Here is a 19125-nt window from a genome sequence, read left to right as displayed (position 1 = left end):
AGGGAAACATCTATATATAACGTATATTTTATTTTCAAAATTGTACGTTGTATCCTTTGATGTTTCCCTTCATACTGTTGATTGAGGGTAAATATAGAAAATGACCGCTTGCTTGTTAAACAAAATTTTGCTCGAAACAGTGCCTTTCTTTCGATGTTCGGGAGAGTTGTTGGTTGTTGTATGGTCTATTCATATAATTTTCGCTCAGAATAAAAATATTTTTTTCCAGTGTAACTTTTATATATTTTTTTGCATTTTTTTTATGAAAGATTAAATTATTTTATTCTTGTTTCACAATTTTGTAGGTCTTAAAGTTTTTAAGATGATTTTATTCGAAAAAAAATCTTAGCATTTCAAAAACAATCTAACTTAACAACTATAAGAACTACATATTTTTGGTCATTCACTGAAATATAGGAAATTATTCAAGCCTTCATAAAAAAAATAGCAAACAAATTAAAAAATGACATTGAAAAAAATTTTGAAAAGTAAAATTCGTTTTTCCCATAAACATATTTTTTGAAATTCTCAATGTAAATTATATGAACAGTCCATACAACTACCAACAAGTCTTCCGTACATTGGAAGAAAGGTACTTTTGGCAATTTTTTGAAGATTTGTTTTCAGTGCTATTTTTATTTTTTTTTTCTCTATTATACTGACTTTCAACACATTTCGGCTGGCTCGTCACTTTTACTTCCATTTTTTGTGGAAGAATGTCGGGAGTGAGAATTGAACTCATAATTTCTGCGTGAGAGGTCTACGCCAGATCGCTTCCACAGTGCAATTTTTGAAAAATATTTTTTTATGAAAATTTAAACCATTTTGTAAGTATCATAATTTCGAATTAGATTTTTTTTTGTAAAAAATTGAGAAACAAAACTGGCCTTTTTCAAAAAGTATTTTTTGAAGTATTTTTGGTATTTTTATAAGATTTGAAGTATACAAAATTGTCTTTATACCCACAACGTTTCACTGCCAACTCCTAAGACGAGTTAGCATGAAATTCGTTCATTGAAAATGTGTACGTTACATCGAGTGACATTATATCGAAGTTCCCCTGTACTGCGTGTGATATCTATCTTCCGTTCTTCCTTTGTATCGAGCTGTGTGTGACATCAGCATTTAGGAAGACTGCTGTCTGCTAGCTGGAGCGAGACTGTGACTTGAACAATGATGATCACCGTTTTGAATTATAGAGGTTTTAAAATGTATTAGTTGATTGGCTTCTAACCTAGAGAAAGGCGAATTTGAAAAATCTGAATCAAACAATTGGTCTAGAGAAAGGTCATTTGGAAAGTCTCGCTGCAGTTTGGACTAGGATTGGGCGATCTTGGATCGGTATTTAGAAGATCGATCTTTTCCTTTCCGATTTCCGACTTGTTGGATCGGTTCCTTGTACTCCGAAAAATCGCGAAAATCGACCTCTTTGATCGTAGAAATCTTTTTGTAAATTTGTATTTCAGTGAACATTGATTTTAATCTCACCAAAAATCACCTGACAAATTTCATTAACATGACCCAATGTTGTCAAATCAGTGGTCGTAAATTTAGGAGAAGCAGTTTTGTAAGTTCGCAAAGCACCTGGTCACAGATAATATTTATGGCGACATCAGGTCCAGCGAAAGCATTCTTTTCTAGAACTGGGACTGCTACCAAGGTTTCGACGACTTTCATGCTGAGAATCAAAATAAAATGCGTTTAATGGTCGAATAGACAGCAAGTAATACATTGGAAAAAGTATTCGATTCAGCAAAGATCGGTACTTTGATATCGTTTCAATCAGTGAATCAATCCCTACGCCATTTAGAAAATCGATCCGTTAAGATCGATCTTTTTCTAAAGATCGCCCAATCCTGGACACTAGCTGGATGAACAATGAGTTGTGAATGTTGTGATTTGTAATCGTAAAGAGCTTGTTTATACTCAATAAATTGAAAACGGGCGGAGCTTAAATTGTGATGTGGATTGTGACTCACATAATTCAGTTGAGATAAAAACAGGCTGGTAACGCTTTAACGGTAAAATTACCTCTACACACGATTACTTTCCTATTCCAATCAACACCATTCCTTCTTTCATGGTTCATAATAACTCAAAACAGATCATAACACGAATTTTGTTGAACAACCAAAACCGTAAGATCCACTTTCGGTTGCATCCGCTTCCTATATGGTAGGAGTAAAAAATTTATGTTCCACTGTTTTTTTTCTTCTCGCTGGTGATGTGACTATTCCGCGGCTTATTAGTAGTAGTTTAAGTATCACGTTTGTTTTTCTTTTTTTTCTTCAGTTTGCTGTGTCAAATTGTCTACAATTGATGAGTGATAGTTTACGATTTTCCTTATATCCGTGCTCTGCTTGATAATTGTATTTTGAGGGGGAATTCACTGATTTGCTGCTGCTGCTGCTACACATGAGAAGTTTACTACTAGGTAGGATTATTCTGCCTGCAATTAGTGTCGATTCATTACTTGCTGTACTCAAATATCACCGATTGAAAGGAAGAGATATGGGCATTTCTTATGTTTTGCTTTGTTTTTTTTTCTTGTTCTTCTTGTCGCTTGTTCCATTACAAATTAGGAAAATGTTGTTACAAGGTATTTAACAATTGTATTTAGTTTATTTCTCAATATAATGTGAGTCATATAGTTTGGTTTGATGCGTAGAGTTCATTTGTTTTATGAATAAATAATCGTTTGTTTTTGCTACTATTTCACCCCACGAGACGACGCTCTGCTGGCATTATTACATAAATAAATTTTATGTAAATTTGTAAACGATTAGATCGGGATACTCTCTACTAATAATGATGATGTAGCACAATATAAGTTCTCTAGGTTGGAGAGCTATCTTACTTCACTCACCTCCATATGGATTCGCGATAATGGTAGATAAATTTGTATGTATCTTGGGGGGCCACATGACTTGCGCTGTCTACTCTGTCCGCTGTTTCGACTTTTACACTATTTCAACCAAAGAAATGGGCGGCAGTTTTGCTTCCATCATTCAACGCTCAACAATTGTTGTTCTCCATTCTCCTACCACTATTGCCTATAGTTTCCGCATATTTTTTGTCTGTTGATCACTGTTTCAGGATTTTGTGCTTTACATCGCCTTCCTCTCTGTGTTTGAGTACCACATTCCGCGTTTAAAAAGTATTTTTTGTTATAAATAATCTGCATAGCGTTGATTGAATCACTGGTAGAGCGTTTCCTAGTTCATTCGCATTTCACTCTAGTTGTTGTTGTTGTATCAGTTGTAAATTGATTTTGCTTCATAGTTATTAAAGTAATATTCATATATGTATATATTAATAATTTTAATTGATAATAAAATAAATGGCATTTTTCACGGGTGATCGTTTCATGTTTTTTTCGCCTCTTAACCCCCTCGATACTGCTGTCGTTGTCTCTGCGCGGTAGTTTATCGACGAAAGTACCGAAGAAGTCACGTAACTCTGCTTATTGGTTTACCTCATTCCTTGATCAATTGTGTGAGTGTGTGTGTGTCTTTGAAATCGATTCTGCTCTCGCATGTTACACTTAAAATGTCTTATATTAAAACGATCTCTGGTTCTTCGGGAGGGGAAATGTTCTCGTTACTATGCATATATATTTTGTGTTGGTTGTAATCTGCTTTGTTGAACTCTTTTTTTTTTGTTCTTTGTGTGAGTGATCCTAATCATTACTGATTAGATGGCTTAAATAGTGCACTTACTGCATTCACCTATGGGTTTCTCGGCTCCGTGAACTGTCTGTCGTGTGTCTGTCATCAGAAGTCTTTCATCTAGGAAGCGTTTATCTAGGCGCCTTACTGCCTTTGTTAAAGCTACTGCTGTGCTGAGGTCGTGGCGTGAACTGTCTTGACGCTGCAGAGAGAGAGAAATATTATTGTAGAATACCTTGATCATGTATATGTCTCATGTTTTTTCCCAGCAGTAAATCGTTAATCGCCGGAAAATTAATCATCCAACTATGTATCATATCATCAACCAAGGTGAAACCGACACCCCTGATTTTTCCAATTAAAAGCATTTTTTTTTGCAAATTATCCGATGTCCCCTGTACACACTTATCACTTCTAATGTTTCGAGTCACTCTACAGCTGCGGAAGTTGCTCTGTTGTCAAAATATTAGATCATTATTCAGTGTGTTTTATGAAAAGGTAGGTGGTTTTACACACTTAGGTGGTCTTAAGAAACGTTTTTATGATATCCTTATTATCGATATCCGTCGTCTGGCCTTTGAATCGGCAAAAAACAACGTGAAACACCCTTTCAATAAGAAGAAGATGGGTTGATGAGGTCGGGGACATATCCGAAGAGACGTGCGATCACACCAAGGGCTGTTAATTGAAATAACTTAGCTTTTAGCGTCCGAGTAGCTTTTCGGTACCTATAAACAAATTTACATTTCCAACGACGCTATTTCTAACCATTGTTTCTGGCACAAATTCGTAGAAGTTAGCTCAAAGTAGCTCAAAAACACTTATTGGGGCAGGTCGGGCTCACCGTACTCTGAGGCGAGCGAGGCTGCCAGCGATCAACAGAGCAAAATTGTAAGTGTGCACTCAGCAGCGGGGTTAATTATGACACAACACAATCAATCGGTGATCCGACGGTCCGATGGACTAAATAATTAGCGGGAAACTTATAACTATATTATACCACGAAATTTTATTTAAATTTTATACAAAGAGATAGCACTCGTGTCTGTCTCGTTCGGTGGCTGACGGGGTAACTGACTGGAGATAAGAGAACACGATCGAGCGATAAGCGAAAGAGTGAATAAATTCTCCACTCGAGTATTGGATACCTAGCTCTACAAGCGAATACGTTGACTACAAACAAAACTCTCAAATTCACACAAGCTATCCCCAACCAAACAAAACTTAGTTTTTTTTTTATTTCGGATATCACTTTAGAGTGCAACGAACTGTTGCTTTGAAAGGGGAAGGCGGGGGAAGACGGTCACCCGGGGTAAGATGACCACTCTCTAGATTTTTGAAACAATCAACTATTGGATAATTATAATACATTGTTTTAGTGTATCGCATTACCCTCAATTATGTATAAACATTTTAGTGTGTGTGTGTGTGTGTGTGTGTGTATGTGTGTGTGTGTGTGTATAGGTGAAACGTTATGATAAAACAACAAAAATAAACTTTTCAGATGGTGACGTGCACAGATTTATAAATTTGCTCGCTAGAAATTTATTGTTTTAGTAGTGAATAAATATGTCTCGTGAAACCAATGTTATAATAGTAAACACACAGGTCTGTTAAGTGTGCTTATATAGAAAACGATGTGTTTTTTATGCATTTCATCAAATTATTGAGGCACCTTTACTCGACTCATAACTGGGTTAAGACGGCCAGAAATGTGATTTGCCATGAAAAACATTATTTGAACGCACGTAATTGGCGAGTTCATTGAGAAATCACACTTCTTGTATTATTGGTTGCATAACTCAAGGCGCATTCACGATAAATTTGATTTGTTTTCAGATTCCATATATAATAATGTTTTATTATGATAAGGGTTGCGCATTAAGCACGTTATAGGTAATTCAGGGAAAATAACACCTCCCACTCTTGTCACTGCTTCTTCTAGAATGGCGTTAACGTTCTCTGTGGAACTTTTGCCGTCTCAACGTATGCATTAACTAGCGTCATTCATTAATACATAGTTGAGATTACTTAAGACAAATAACACGCCTTGAATGTATTCCGAGGGGCAAGCTTTAGAATACGCGTGACCACAGTGCAAGTCGAAGGAAATTTCTCTGACGAAAAATCCCCCGACCAGAACGGGAATCGAACCCGAACATCCGGCATGATAATGTGAGACGCTAACCACTCGGCCACGGGTGCACTTCTTCAATTCACTCTTGTCACACTTGATTTATAGTACAATATCCTTGATCTGTAGTACAATTTTGCCGGAGACAATAAGCTTCTAGGACGGCGCCAGTGGTTGTATGGTTAGCGTAACAGCCTCACAATCCGATCGGCCTGGGTTCAATCCCAGCTGGCGTCGTTGAGATTTTCTGAGGCGAAAAATCTCTGGTTACGTCTTCCTTCGGAGCGGAAGTAAAAGAAGTTGGCCCGGCTCATGAGTTGTTGAGTCTGATAGGTAGGAACAGGTGGAGTCGCCTCCCTGATGTCGGTGATTGGCACTAAAGTGGCGGAAATAGGCCGACGAAAAATAAGCGAAGATAAAAAAAAAAAAAAAAAAAAAAAAATGGTTCTCAAATGGGGATCAACACTAGGGTAGGAGCCTACCTGTTGGTCTCAAATGTTCCTATCTCACGCCTCCACGAAGATCATATGACGACATTTTTAGATCGGGCGTGAACTGGAAACACACACCTGGTCTTGGCTCCGAGAACGGGTGTCGAAAGTGGCTAAGTGAGGGGGTGCGAGCGAGTCAGAGCGCTATATCTCTCCCGGGGAAGGCCTCCCGGGTCATGGAGGCCTTGCCAACCCGCTGTCTCCCGGGCAAAGGAGATACACCCAGAAAATGGAGCTACGTTCACGAAGAATACTCAGAATGCGATCGCCCGAGGAGGGTCCCCGAACTGGAGCTGGTCCTGGAACGGGCGTAAGAGCGAGCGGCCAGCGGCTGGAGGGCGATGTGCAAGAGCGGGCCACCAGCCGGGTTCAACCCGAAGAGCTACCGCCACACGGAAACAGCAGCCATCGACATCACCAACGAAACGCTGCGCCTACGAGGCGTGTTGCGACTGTCAGACGACAGTCGTCCACACTTGTGGGTACTACTAGGCGACGGATCATGTGGACACATGAAATGAATGAATTCGTGATCCGCGCCTATTACATCTGCACTGCTTTGGAGACGGACATGAGCGGTCGCCCTCGAATACTCGCAATGTTCGAGGAAGCGTATCCAGAGTTCGTCGGGAGGCTTGACCAAAACGCGATGAACGCGAGGCGTAGAGCGATTGTACGCAACAATATGCTCTCCCAAACGCAAGTCGACGAGATCAAGCAGCAGGTGCAGAGAGAACTAAGCTCCAGAACAAGCAGAGCAAGCGATGTGTCGAGACGAAGTTCAGTACGGCTGAGCAATTCATTCGCGAGTGGGGCACGCGAATCAGCACCAGTGGAGGCCACAGTACAACAACCCCCTGAGCCGGAAGATCCACAGCCAGATCAACAACTACTACGCGATCTGGTCTTCCATTACGACGAGGCGATCTCACAGTTCCGCGACACGGACCCTTTGTCGCGCCCCAGGATCCCGAAGTTGCAGCATTCCCGCAGGCTGACAAGTGCAGTAAAGCTCATGAACGAGCACGTTCTTCCGCTGCACTTGGTTGATGCTGAGAACATGGAGGAGCTGCAACTGAAAGTTTACTGTGCTGCTGTGGCGACCGCCAAAAGTTTAGGATACCGTATTAGGCCAAGAGGCGGACTGCTCCAACATCTCCGTGAAAGGCGTGAGCCTCCATGGCGAAGGAGATTGGAGCAACGGATCCTAAACAAGCGCGCCGCAATTGGAAGACTGATGGCGTACAAAAGAGGCAGCAGATCGGCGAAATTATGTCGCCAAGTTGCTGTGATCGTGCGGCCTACTGAACTTCGCCAGCTGGGAGCTCACCAGCTGACGGACAAACTCGACACACTGGTACAGCAATTGAGCGTCCTAACTAAACGGCTGAAACGTTACTCTGACTCTGCAAAGCGCCAGGAACAAAATCGGATGTTCAGAGATAACGAAAAAGCGTTCTACGACCACATTAGCGACGAGAAGCCCGACTACCGCGAAGGTTTGCCAGATATTAGCGATGTGACGAACTTCTGGGCTGGTATTTGGGAGACCCCAGTAGAACATCGCGACGGGCAAATGTGGTTAAGACGGGAGGAGGAGAGTTGTGGTGAAATTGGAGAGATGCCAGCTATCATCGTCGGAGAGAACGATGTCCGCGAAGCCTCGCGGTACCTGAGGAACTGGGCAGCACCGGGCCCCGATGGTGTCCAGAACTTTTGGCACAAGAAGCTGACCGTCGCACATCCAAAGATAGCTGAGTGCTTCAACAAGGTGCTACGTGACCCACACAACCTTCCTGAATTCGCCACCCGTGGCGTCACCTTCCTCCTCCCGAAAGACAGCAACACATTGAACCCATCAAAGTACAGACCGATAACGTGCCTATCGAGTCTGTACAAAATACTGAGCAGCATAATTACCGCCAAAGTTTCTGCTCACTGCGAACAGCATCACATCATCGCAGAAGAGCAGAAAGGATGCAGGAAAAATACGCATGGCTGCAAAGACCAGGCCATCATTGACGCAGCCATAGTCGGCCAGGCGGTATATAACCAGCGGAACCTAAGTATGGCCTACATCGATTACAGGAAGGCTTATGACTCCATACCTCACTCGTTTCTCGTCCGGGTATTGGAGCTCTACAAAATTGATCCCGTCGTCGTTAGGTTCCTGCAGCATGCGATGAGGCAGTGGAGTACGTCTCTGCACCTCAGTGATGGGGAAAATGTGTTGCAGTCTAGAACGCTGCAGATAAAGAGGGGGATATTCCAAGGCGACTCTTTCAGCCCGCTTTGGTTTTGTCTGGCACTGAACCCCCTCAGTAGGACGCTCAATAGAAACGGTCATGGCTATAAAATAAGGTATGGCGACGGCGCCCACGAAGAAGTGACCCATACCTTTTACATGGACGATCTCAAGGTCTACGCTGATTCACGTCAGCGTCTAGGTGTAGCTATCCGGGTTGTCGAAGACATAAGCAGGGACATCTGTATGGAGTTCGGCCTCGACAAGTGTCGCTGTGTCCACCTGCTGAAAGGACAACTTACCGAATCCGGAGGCTACGAGGTCTATGACGGCGAGTTTATAAGAGACATGGTTCGTGGCGAATCCTATAAATATCTTGGATTCCGACAGCTCACCGGGATTCGCCACTCCGACATCAAGACGGAGCTGCGAGACAAGTTCTTGAGTCGAGTGAACTGTGTCCTGAGGACTTTCCTCAACGCGGGGAACAAGGTACGCGCGATCAACACATTCGCGGTTCCCCTGCTGACCTTCAGTTTTGGTGTAGTCAAATGGAGCAAAACTAACCTAGAGGACCTTGAGAGGAGGATGAGGAAAGCATTCAAAGAGGCCGGAATGCACCATCCTCAATCGGCACTGGAGAGAGTTTCACTACCACGCAAAGAAGGGGGACTTGGAATCGTCGACATTTCTGCACTGTGTGTTGCCCAGGTACGACAACTGCGCGAGTACTTCGCAGAACGCGCCAACCAAAACGCGCTATACCGGGCTGTCTGCGCCGCCGACAGAGGATACAGCGCTCTGCACTTGGCGCAAGCGGAGTACCAACTCAACTGCAATCTGCAGACAGTGGAGGAGAAGATTGCAGCTTGGAAGCAGAAGGCAGTGCATGGTGCCCACCCCCATCAACTGGACCGGCCACACGTCGACAAGGCCGCATCTAATCTGTGGCTAACGCGTGGTGAACTCTCTTCAGTAGTAGAAGCCGACATGATAGCCATCCAGGACAGGATAATGCCGACGAGAAACTGCAGGCGGTACGTCTGGCATCAAGACGTTGATGACATTTGCCGGATGTGCCATCAACCAGGTGAAAACATAGAGCACATTATGGGAGGCTGTCCCGTTTTGGCCAACGCAGCCTACACCGAGCGCCACAACAACGTGGCCCGTATTGTTCATCGACAACTGGCGCTCCAATGTGCTCTACTGGAAGACAACGTACCAAACTACCGGTACCTGCCTGCACCTGTCCTGGAAAATGACCGTTTCAAGCTGTACTGGGATCGCACTGTTCTGACCGACCTCTCGATCCACCACAACCGCCCAGATATAATGGTTTACGACAAGAGCGACCGCAAAGTCACCATCATCGATGTCGCTATTCCACTGAACCAGAATCTGGAGGAGACCCACGGTCGCAAAATCTGCAAGTACCGACCATTGGCCGTGGAGCTCAAGGAACTGTGGGGGCTAAGAGAGGTCCCAAGAATTGTTCCAGTCGTTCTCTCTGGAACTGGAATTATCCCGAAGACACTTCTGGAAGCGCTAAAGGTGTTGAACATCGAGAAGGAATTGGCCGGCATCCAAAAGTCGGTCATCCTTAGCACCTGCGCGATTGTCCGACAATTCCTCGGTCAGGACTAAAACAGCACGAGCATGCAGATACGTGCATTCCGCAGAGCCTAGTCCCCCTTTGGCATTCAGAAGCCCGGGGGCAGGTGAAAATTCTGGCTAGGTTCGCCTAGTTAAGAAGTGAGATAAGTCTGCCAAAAAAAAATAAGCTTCTATACGGCTAGAATCATGTGGCCTTCGTACCCCTAGCGGTTTCATCGTTACCCCGCCTCATTTTAATAACACCATTTTTATACCTTTTTTGATTATCATATAACATTATGAAATAAAAAGTAAACATTCTGAAAATCAACGTGACTGTGGAAAACATCCTAAAGATCGATGCTTACATAATGAAAAGCTTCAATTTTGTACACATCGTGTTTAATTGTACCCCATGCTTAGGGTGGCCGTCATACCCCGTCCTCCCCTACTAACTCTTTTGTGAAATGTTTGGTGACTCTGAAAAGCGCCAATGAATTCGCTAGAACAAATTGTCATATGTCGAAATTTGTGTCCTTATTTTGTCAACGCACTCTCATTTTGCTTAACTTATTAACATCACTGTGTGTTGGATCGATTACATACAAAGCGATTGGTGACGTTGTCCTTTTTTGTTTATCACAGGTGTTTATTTATTTAGGCTCATTAGCATTTTAGCTGTAACAGAGCCGGGTTTTAATCGGTGCTAATCAGTGTTTGGATTTCGATCAAAATCGAATGATACACAATGTGTCATGCAAGTAACCTCTCATGAACATATAACCAAATATGAGTGGATCATTCAGATACTTGTATGGATGACAGTAATCACTTGTGTTGCACTAAATGATTAAACCAAAAAAGACGCGAAGACTGTTGTTTGCATATTCGTGCTGTACAAAACATCGCACACCATTTTCGAAGCCTGCATACAAGTTTGAACCGCATATATCGTCCCGTTCTATTATAACGAAACCCACTGCAAAGCAATAAACAAGAAAAATTACGTCACCATTTGCGGAGAGCAACGAATGGGAAAAGAGATAAAACGAGAGAAGTTTTGTTTCTCACCGGAGCGGTGTTGCTAGTAAAACTATGCGGTCTATATGAAAATATATATTTCAAGGGATATCAGCGTGAAAAATGGAAAATATAATTTGACTACCCTTCCCTTAGCCTCTATCTAGCTAAATAGTCATATAGTTTGCACTCTCTGAGACTTAAAAATCAGGACCTGCTACATTGGCTGAATATGAACCATTCGCTTTGCGTAGTCCGTACCAAGGCGCCTAGAAATATATATTGAAATATATAGTATAGATATACTTCTAGGCGCCTTGATCCGTACGATCCTGCTGTTTCATGATGCATGGAGAGGTTCGATATGTATATGTTAGAGGCAAAGAAGAAAATATACTTTCTGCACCGAAAGCGTATATGATTGTTTTGCTTGCGTGCTGGTATATCATGAAGTGCGAACCGATGCAGAGTTGTCTCGTTTTATTTTGTGTCGTGATTTATAGCACGTAAAAACAAACACGTTCAGTGTTTAGATTTTCATTTATCCTCCCATACAGTCTGTTAGACGTAGTCCTACATGAAAATACCCCGTGGGTGATGAGCTGGACGCAACTGACTGAGTGGAAACCATTCCATTCTGTATTCCGTTCGAGTTGTTTTGTCGTGGGACTACGTCTAACCGAAATATATGGGGATAAAATAAAAACCTAAACACAGAACATGCAGGAAAAAATTGAAGATTTCGAATGCTTATAACTCGAACATTTCTTAATATATTGGAAAGATGTTTGCATCATTGATAGGAAATATTTCTACGCATCTATCACAGTTAATAAAATGTTATTTTTCATGAGATAAACAATTGAATAACTTTGTACAGACCGGAATAAGTTTCCCTTTTTTCCGAGATGACAATGGATCTCGACGTTTCATGCAATTTGAAGACATTTGGCATAACTTTTTTTTCGAAAACCCCGATTTCCTTTACTCCCCCTTGGGTGATTTTCCGATTATCAGAAAACTCAAACAGCCGTCAAAACTGTGCGAAACTGGTCCTGATCGTCCGATCGAGCTGATACTTTGCATAGAGTAGTTTTCCGTGGGTATAAATATTTTTAGTTAAGTTAAGGAAAATCGAGATGACCATTTTCATTGGCACTTTAGTGACCATTTCTATTTTAGGGTGGTCTTTTTCTCATTTTATCCAAAAATGGCTTGGAAAATTCATTAATTTTGAACTGCTGGATCGATTGAGAAGTTAAATATTAAATTAAGGTCGAAAATGAGCCAATCTTCTTCGAAAAAATATTACATTGAAGCGACCCTAATTCCTCCATATATATATGTAGAGATGCTTGGAGAATACCTCGCCAAACCATTCTTCATATTTCATTAAAGCACACTTGCGCTTTGTCGTCAAGTTCCAAAAGTGCATCACTCTTGTCGAAAATCGAACACTTCTCTAATTACATTTTTGTTCAACTTATGTTGTTATCGAGTCTACATTTTGACGTAGGACTACGTCTTTCATTTCTATACCGGGGTGTAAAATCAAAGTTTCGAAAACGAAAGCGTTACGCCGGAGACCGAGATTTTGAGTGTTAATAGCTCCTAAACAACTGAACGAAATGGTATGATAAACACTTCATTCGAAAGATAAAATGTCTACGCGTTCTATACTTGTTACTTTCTATTCCAAAAACTTGTTTCAATAGTCTTAAATTTGCTTTCAAAATAGGCTATTGAAATCACCAATCGGTATATAAGCGAGCGCCGCTCGGAAATCCACTCAGTTCTAATTGAACAGCGATTGGAGCATGTTGTCGCTGTTGTGGTGAAGCTCTTCATTTATCATGAAAGCGCGGATGAACGGTGTCACCAAGAGCCTGTTTGTGCACCTTAGGCCAGAAGAGAATCCATCAGGAGGAGAGTGATGCTACAAACGGTTCCCCGGGAAGATCTCGAAGCAGCCGCTACACACACACACACATACGTGCACGGAATTCTTTCCGTTTGGATCGAGAAAGATCCGGAAAATAATCTGCCAGTTCCTCTAGGAACTTAAAAATACATTCATGTGAAAGAGTTTATTTGAATGTTTTCTATCCATGTAACACTGTGACCAAATATGTTTCAATCAAGTGCTATTAACAGATGGTTATCGAGTTAGCATTAACCACTGGTGGGCTTCCAGTATCGAGGAAAATGTGGAAATATCTAATCGTTACTGAAAATAATCTGCCAGTTTCTCTGGGAATTTAAAATTACATTCATATGAAAGAGTTTATTTTAATGTTTTCTATCCATGTAACACTGTGACCAAACACATTAGGTTTTGTGATTTTTCAATCAATCGCAATCAACAGGATAGCTTCTGAAGATTATTCTTCCCCATCAGTAGGATATTTCCGTATCCAATATTGGATGCATAGAACCTTGTGCCTCCAACGTAACGCTCTCGTTTTCGAAATTCTCCAAATATTCATTCATTCAGAATGAATTCAGATTCAACTTCATACAAATGATCTCTAAATCAACGATAGTCCTACGTCACCCTTGCGGTTATACCATAGATATAACCCACTTCCTGTTTTTTTTTACTGACATCAATTTTGTTATTTTTGTGCGAGTGAAACAAATCTCAAGTTTCCACTCGGTTCGTGGCAGTTCGACACACACGGGACATTTTTTGATCACTCGGCGCATAATTATTTATCGACAGATATAGCAGGGTAACTCCAAGCGCCTCCCCAGAAATTTGAAGGTAGAAGAATTAGCTTGTAGAATTTATTTTCGGAAAAATAAAGGAGTCGAGAGTTGCACGCTAACAGGATTGGTCGAGTTTTAGTTGTATGAAAAAAAAGCCAAGACCGTTCGGGCAACGCTACAACATTTGGAAAAAAAGAACAATGATTTCGTTTTCGTAATTATTGATTGTATTTGTTTTTTTCTAGATTTCATGGCTTTGTACTAGAGGGCGCTATATTTTTTAATTTTTTTTTCTTGAAAGCTAATTTTTTTTCACTAACACATCCAAAAATCTGAGATATTGTACGTTTTAGAGTTATTATTTTTCAAAGTTAACCTATGTTTCGAAAAATAATTTTTACTTCTATTTTTCCAAAAATGGCCTCTATAAAAAATCCATAACGTTGGAGCTACTGAACCGATTCAGATGATCGACACATCAAGTTGAAGCCAATGCTTGCGAAGAAATTGGATAATAGTCGCATAGATTTAGTTCAGTCGCATAGGAATTGTTGAAAAAAGACTACAAGCAAGATAACTTTGAAAAATCATAACTTAAAAACGTGAAAAATGTAATTTATGTAAATGTGTGTAAAAAACTTCAGCTTTTAAGAACAAATATGAAAAAAATAAAGCTACCTCTTCCTCAACCATATACAGGGAAACTTCGATATAACGTACCCTCGTTATATCGTACCCTCGATATAACGTACATTTTACCTCGATATAACGTACACATTTCCAAAGTGTAAAGGAAATTTTTTTTCAATATTTTTTTTATGATAGAATAATGAATTATCTTTATTGTGATGCTAAAACAAGTTTTGTACCTTCAATCAATTCCGAAATACAGCTGGTTTTGTGATTCCGGATTCTAAATGAATCAAGCTTTAATCAACAGTACGAAGGGAAACATCATGAGAAAGGCCGGCTTCGTCTTCTGATTGAAGTTATTTATTATCTTTACTAAAACAGCAATACAATAATGTAATATAGACTACGTTTGTGAGTACTTTATTATGCTTCGATATAACGTACAATTCAATACTACGTACAATTTTGAAAGTGAAATGTACGTTATATCGAAGTTTACCTGTAAACTATAAAAAACAAATACAATCAATAATTATAAAAATAAAATCTTATATTTTCCATGCGACTAGATCATTGGCTTTAATTTGATATGTCAATTATTTGAATCGGTTCAGTGGTTAAAAAGTTATAATTTTTTGAACCATCGGTTAACTTTGAAAAATCATAACTGAAACGATAAAAATTTATGCAAATTTACGTGAAAAAATCTCAGCCATCAAGAAGAAATATAAAAAAATAGCGCCCTCTAGTCCGAAGCCATGTAAACTATAAAAAACAATTAACGGGTATTTCAATAGGGACGTTACAAAAGTAGACCGATAGGGGCAGCAAACGAAGCCATATTTTTTCCCGCTCTCTTGACATTTCTCTTCAGTAAGGTTTGTCATTTCATAATGGAAAGATATACGATCCAACAGCGAGTCGATGTTATTAAAATTTCCTACCGAAATTCGAAGTCAATGGCCTCAACTTTAAGAGCGCTACGTCCAATTTATGGTCGTCATAATCGTCCTGCCAGATCAACAACTGAGCTTCTAGTGGAACAATTTGAATCCACAGGCACAGTACAAAATGTTCCCATGCCAGTGAGACAAAGAAGTGTCCGTAGTGTCGAGAATATTGCTGCCGCTAGCGTATCAATTGAGGAAGACCCACACAGTCTCTCACACGTCGTTCTCAAGCATTGGGCATCTCTGTGACGTCATTGTGGTGAATTTTGCGAAAAGATCTTGGTCAACATCCTTACAAGATCAAGTAGCGCAAGCACTGAAGCCGCTTGACCACCAGAAGCGTCGTATGTTCGTGAATTGGGCCGGACAACTTGAAAATGACCCGATTTTCATCGAAAGAACATCTTCAGCGATGAGGCTCATTTCTGGCTGAATGGCTTCGTCAATAATCAAAATATGCGTTATTGGTCAGGCAGCTTCCCACACGTACTCCATGAGTCACTATTGCATCCCGAAAAAAATACGGTTTGGTGCGGTTTATGGTCCGGCGGCGTCATTTGGTCGTACTTCTTCCGTGATGATCAAGACCGGAACGTTACTGTGAATGAGAATCGCTACCGCTCAATGATACCCGAATATTTTTGGCCAGAATTGAATGATATGGACTTGGAAAATATGTGGTTTCAACAGGATCAACAGGTTTAACGCCACAAGCCACAAAGCGAATTTAACAATCGATTTATTGAAAACCAAGTTTGGTGAGTGTGTTCTTATGAAATGGCCCAGTCAATCGGCCGCCTCGGTCGTGCGATTTGACGCCGTTAGACTATTTCCTGTGGGTCTATCAAGTCTATGGTCTATGTCAACAAGCCAGTGACGATTGATGAGCTTCGTACGAATATCGAACGTGAAATTGCAGCAGTATCGGCCCATTTATGCTTGAAAACCGTCGAAAATTGGGTTCAGCGTCTTGACTTCTGCGAGCGTGTCCGTGGTGGCCATGCAAAAGAAGTCGTGTTCCATACATAATGGCATCAAATGAATCAAACATTTCATTAATATCCGGAACCGTTTTTGTTTTATTTTAAAAAACTTTTGTATCGATCTTATTGAAAAACCCGATACAATCAATAATTACGAAAATCAAATTCAAATTTATTCATGGCTGCATTGGAAGGTATGCCTGAATTTCTACGCATATCTTTGATGATTAGGCAAAATAGTGTTGTCAAATTTACTTGTAACGAAGAACATAATCTATTACAATGTATGAATTGTAATTGCAAACAAATGATTACTAAGCCAACGGTAGTCCCACGTCAACCTTGCGGTTTTATCATAGATATAACCCACAATCTTTTTTTGCATTTTGCGTCCGATATGCTCCTCTTCGGACATTAAATGGGCAAAACGTTCGGAATAGGGAAAGCGAAATTATAATTCGACCGAAATGCAAATCCGGCAGAATGCAGAATCGGGATGATAGTCTCTTCTAAATAAAAACCTCTTTCGCAACTTACCAGGCATCATCATGTTCATTGTTGGGTAAACACCTGCGATTGGACGAATATCATTTGGTGGCGACCGGCGGCTTGGTGGTAGCGTCAAAGAGGGCTGGAAAATAGAATAATAGTATTATATTTTAATACGCTAACGAACAGGCAGGTATACTATGTTTGGGCTATAGATGGGAAGGAGCGTTACCTAGAGCTCTGGTCCTCACAAGTTCCTACCTCACGCCTCCGCGAGTCATACTACCAGCCGAAACGTGGACACAGCCGGTGGCGTTGCCTAAACAATGTTGTCAATCCGTCAATAGCAATGTGAGAGGGTGCGACGCGAAAACTGGCACAGTAAAACCATAGCAAGGCGGTAGAGGAAATGCTTCGCCAAACCCGATCGTCTGTTTTCTCCAGGCTAGGGGCGGCTCAAAACGGCGTCTGTTCCCCAGGTTAGAGGCGGCTGAATCAGCGTCCTCGTGTCAGTGTGGGACTCTAAACAGTACTGGCACGACGGTCCACCGGCGAGACAGGGGGTGGGTCGCAGGCCTTACCAGCCGCCACCGTAGAAAAGAGCAAGCAGTGCATGATGAACAAGGAAATTCGAACCGGAACAATCGGCATGGACCCACGCGACGGAAACGGACTATTGATTGGAAACTCGGGACGTGGAGCTGTCGATCTCTCAACTTCCAAGGAAGTACTCGAGTGCTCTCCGACGTATTGAAGAGCTGTAAGTTCAACGTCGTAGCGCTGCAGGAGGTGTGCTGGAAGGGCTCAACAGTACGTACGTTTAGGGATGGGCACACCATCTACCAGAGTGGCGGCAACACACACGAGCTGGGCACAGTTTTTATAGTGATGGGCGAGATACGAAAGCGGTTGATTGGGTGGTGGCCAATTAGTCCTCGAATGTGCAGGTTGAGAATCAAGGGCCGATTCTTCAACATTGGCATTATCAACGTGCACAGTCCATACCTCGGAAGTACCGATGATGACAAGGAAGAATTTAACGTGCAGTTAGGGCGTGTATACGAACATTGCCCAAAACATGATATTAGGATCGTCATCGGAGATTTTAACGCTCAAGTTGGCCAGGAGGAGGAATACAAACCGGTAATTGGAGGGTTCAGCGCACACCAGCTGACCAACGAAATGGGTCTAAGACTTATCGACTTTGCCGCCTCCAAGAACATGGTCATTCGTAGAACCTTCTTTCAGCATAAACACCTGGAGGTCACCTAATCAGACAGAAACATCAATCGACCACGGTTTGTTCGACTGTCGGCACTTCTCAGATATCATCGACGTCAGATTCTATCGGAGCGCTAACGTTGACTCCGATCACTGCCTGGTGATGGCCCATAACTTTCGGTACCGACACTACGTGATCAAGCAGTCTGATGTCGCCGGAAATTACGTGCATACGCTTGAAACTGCGCTGCCGGAAGAGGACGAGCTGAACGAAGCCCCTCTCGAGGACGGTTGGAACACCATTAAAACAGCCATCAACAGCGTAGCAGAGAACATACTCGGGCACGTGGGACGTATTCAGCGAAAAGACGATGAATGTAGGAGGGTGATGGATGAGGAGAACGCTACGCGGGCGGCTAAGTTGCGCAGTGCCACTCGTCAGAACGTGAAAAGACATCGACATAAGAAGATGCAGCGTACCCAAATCTTCCGGGAGAAAAAGCGCTGCCTGGAGGCGCGGAGTATGTAGTGTTGGAGCAGCTGCATCGGTCTCAGGAAACACGGAAGTTTTACCAGATGCTCAACGCATCCCGCAACATCCCGCTGACAGACGATCGTGAAGGGACGGAAAGGTGGAAGAAGCACTTCTTCTTCTTCTTCTTCTTCAATGGCACTAACGTTCCTAGAGGAACTTCACCGTCTCAACGTAGTATTACTTGCGTCATTTTTATTAGTATTTAGTTGAGATTTCTATGCCAAATAACACGCCTTGAATGCATTCTGAGTGGCAAGCTCTAGAATACGCGTGATCACAGTGCAAGTCGGAGGAAATTACTTTGACGAAAAATTCCCCCGACCAGAACGGGAATCGAACCCGAACACCCGGCATGTTAGTTATGACGCTAACCACTCGGCCAAGGGAGCACAGAAGCACTTCGACGAACACCTGAATGGCGAAGCAGAGGACCATGGCGGCGGGGAAAGCA

The 19125-nt window shown here is 41.9% G+C and overlaps 1 protein-coding gene across 10 annotated transcripts in view; it reads right to left on the bottom strand.

The window, feature by feature from the left end:
- Positions 1 to 2602: 2602 nt before the first annotated feature.
- LOC129771500 (protein encore) overlaps positions 2603 to 19125 on the bottom strand; it is a 136517-nt gene continuing 119994 nt past the window's right edge. For all 10 annotated transcript variants that reach the window (XM_055775197.1, XM_055775201.1, XM_055775193.1 and 7 more), the window contains 2 exons: positions 16967 to 17060; positions 2603 to 3870 (listed from right to left, as the gene is read on the bottom strand). In XM_055775197.1, the coding sequence (XP_055631172.1) occupies positions 3800 to 3870; positions 16967 to 17060 (165 nt within the window). In that variant the 3' untranslated portion in view covers positions 2603 to 3799. The remainder of the gene's footprint in view (positions 3871 to 16966; positions 17061 to 19125) is intronic.

This window comes from Toxorhynchites rutilus, chromosome 2, assembly GCF_029784135.1.
Source record: "Toxorhynchites rutilus septentrionalis strain SRP chromosome 2, ASM2978413v1, whole genome shotgun sequence".
Lineage (NCBI taxonomy): Eukaryota > Metazoa > Arthropoda > Insecta > Diptera > Culicidae > Toxorhynchites > Toxorhynchites rutilus.
This window is presented reverse-complemented; position numbering and strand designations above follow the sequence as displayed.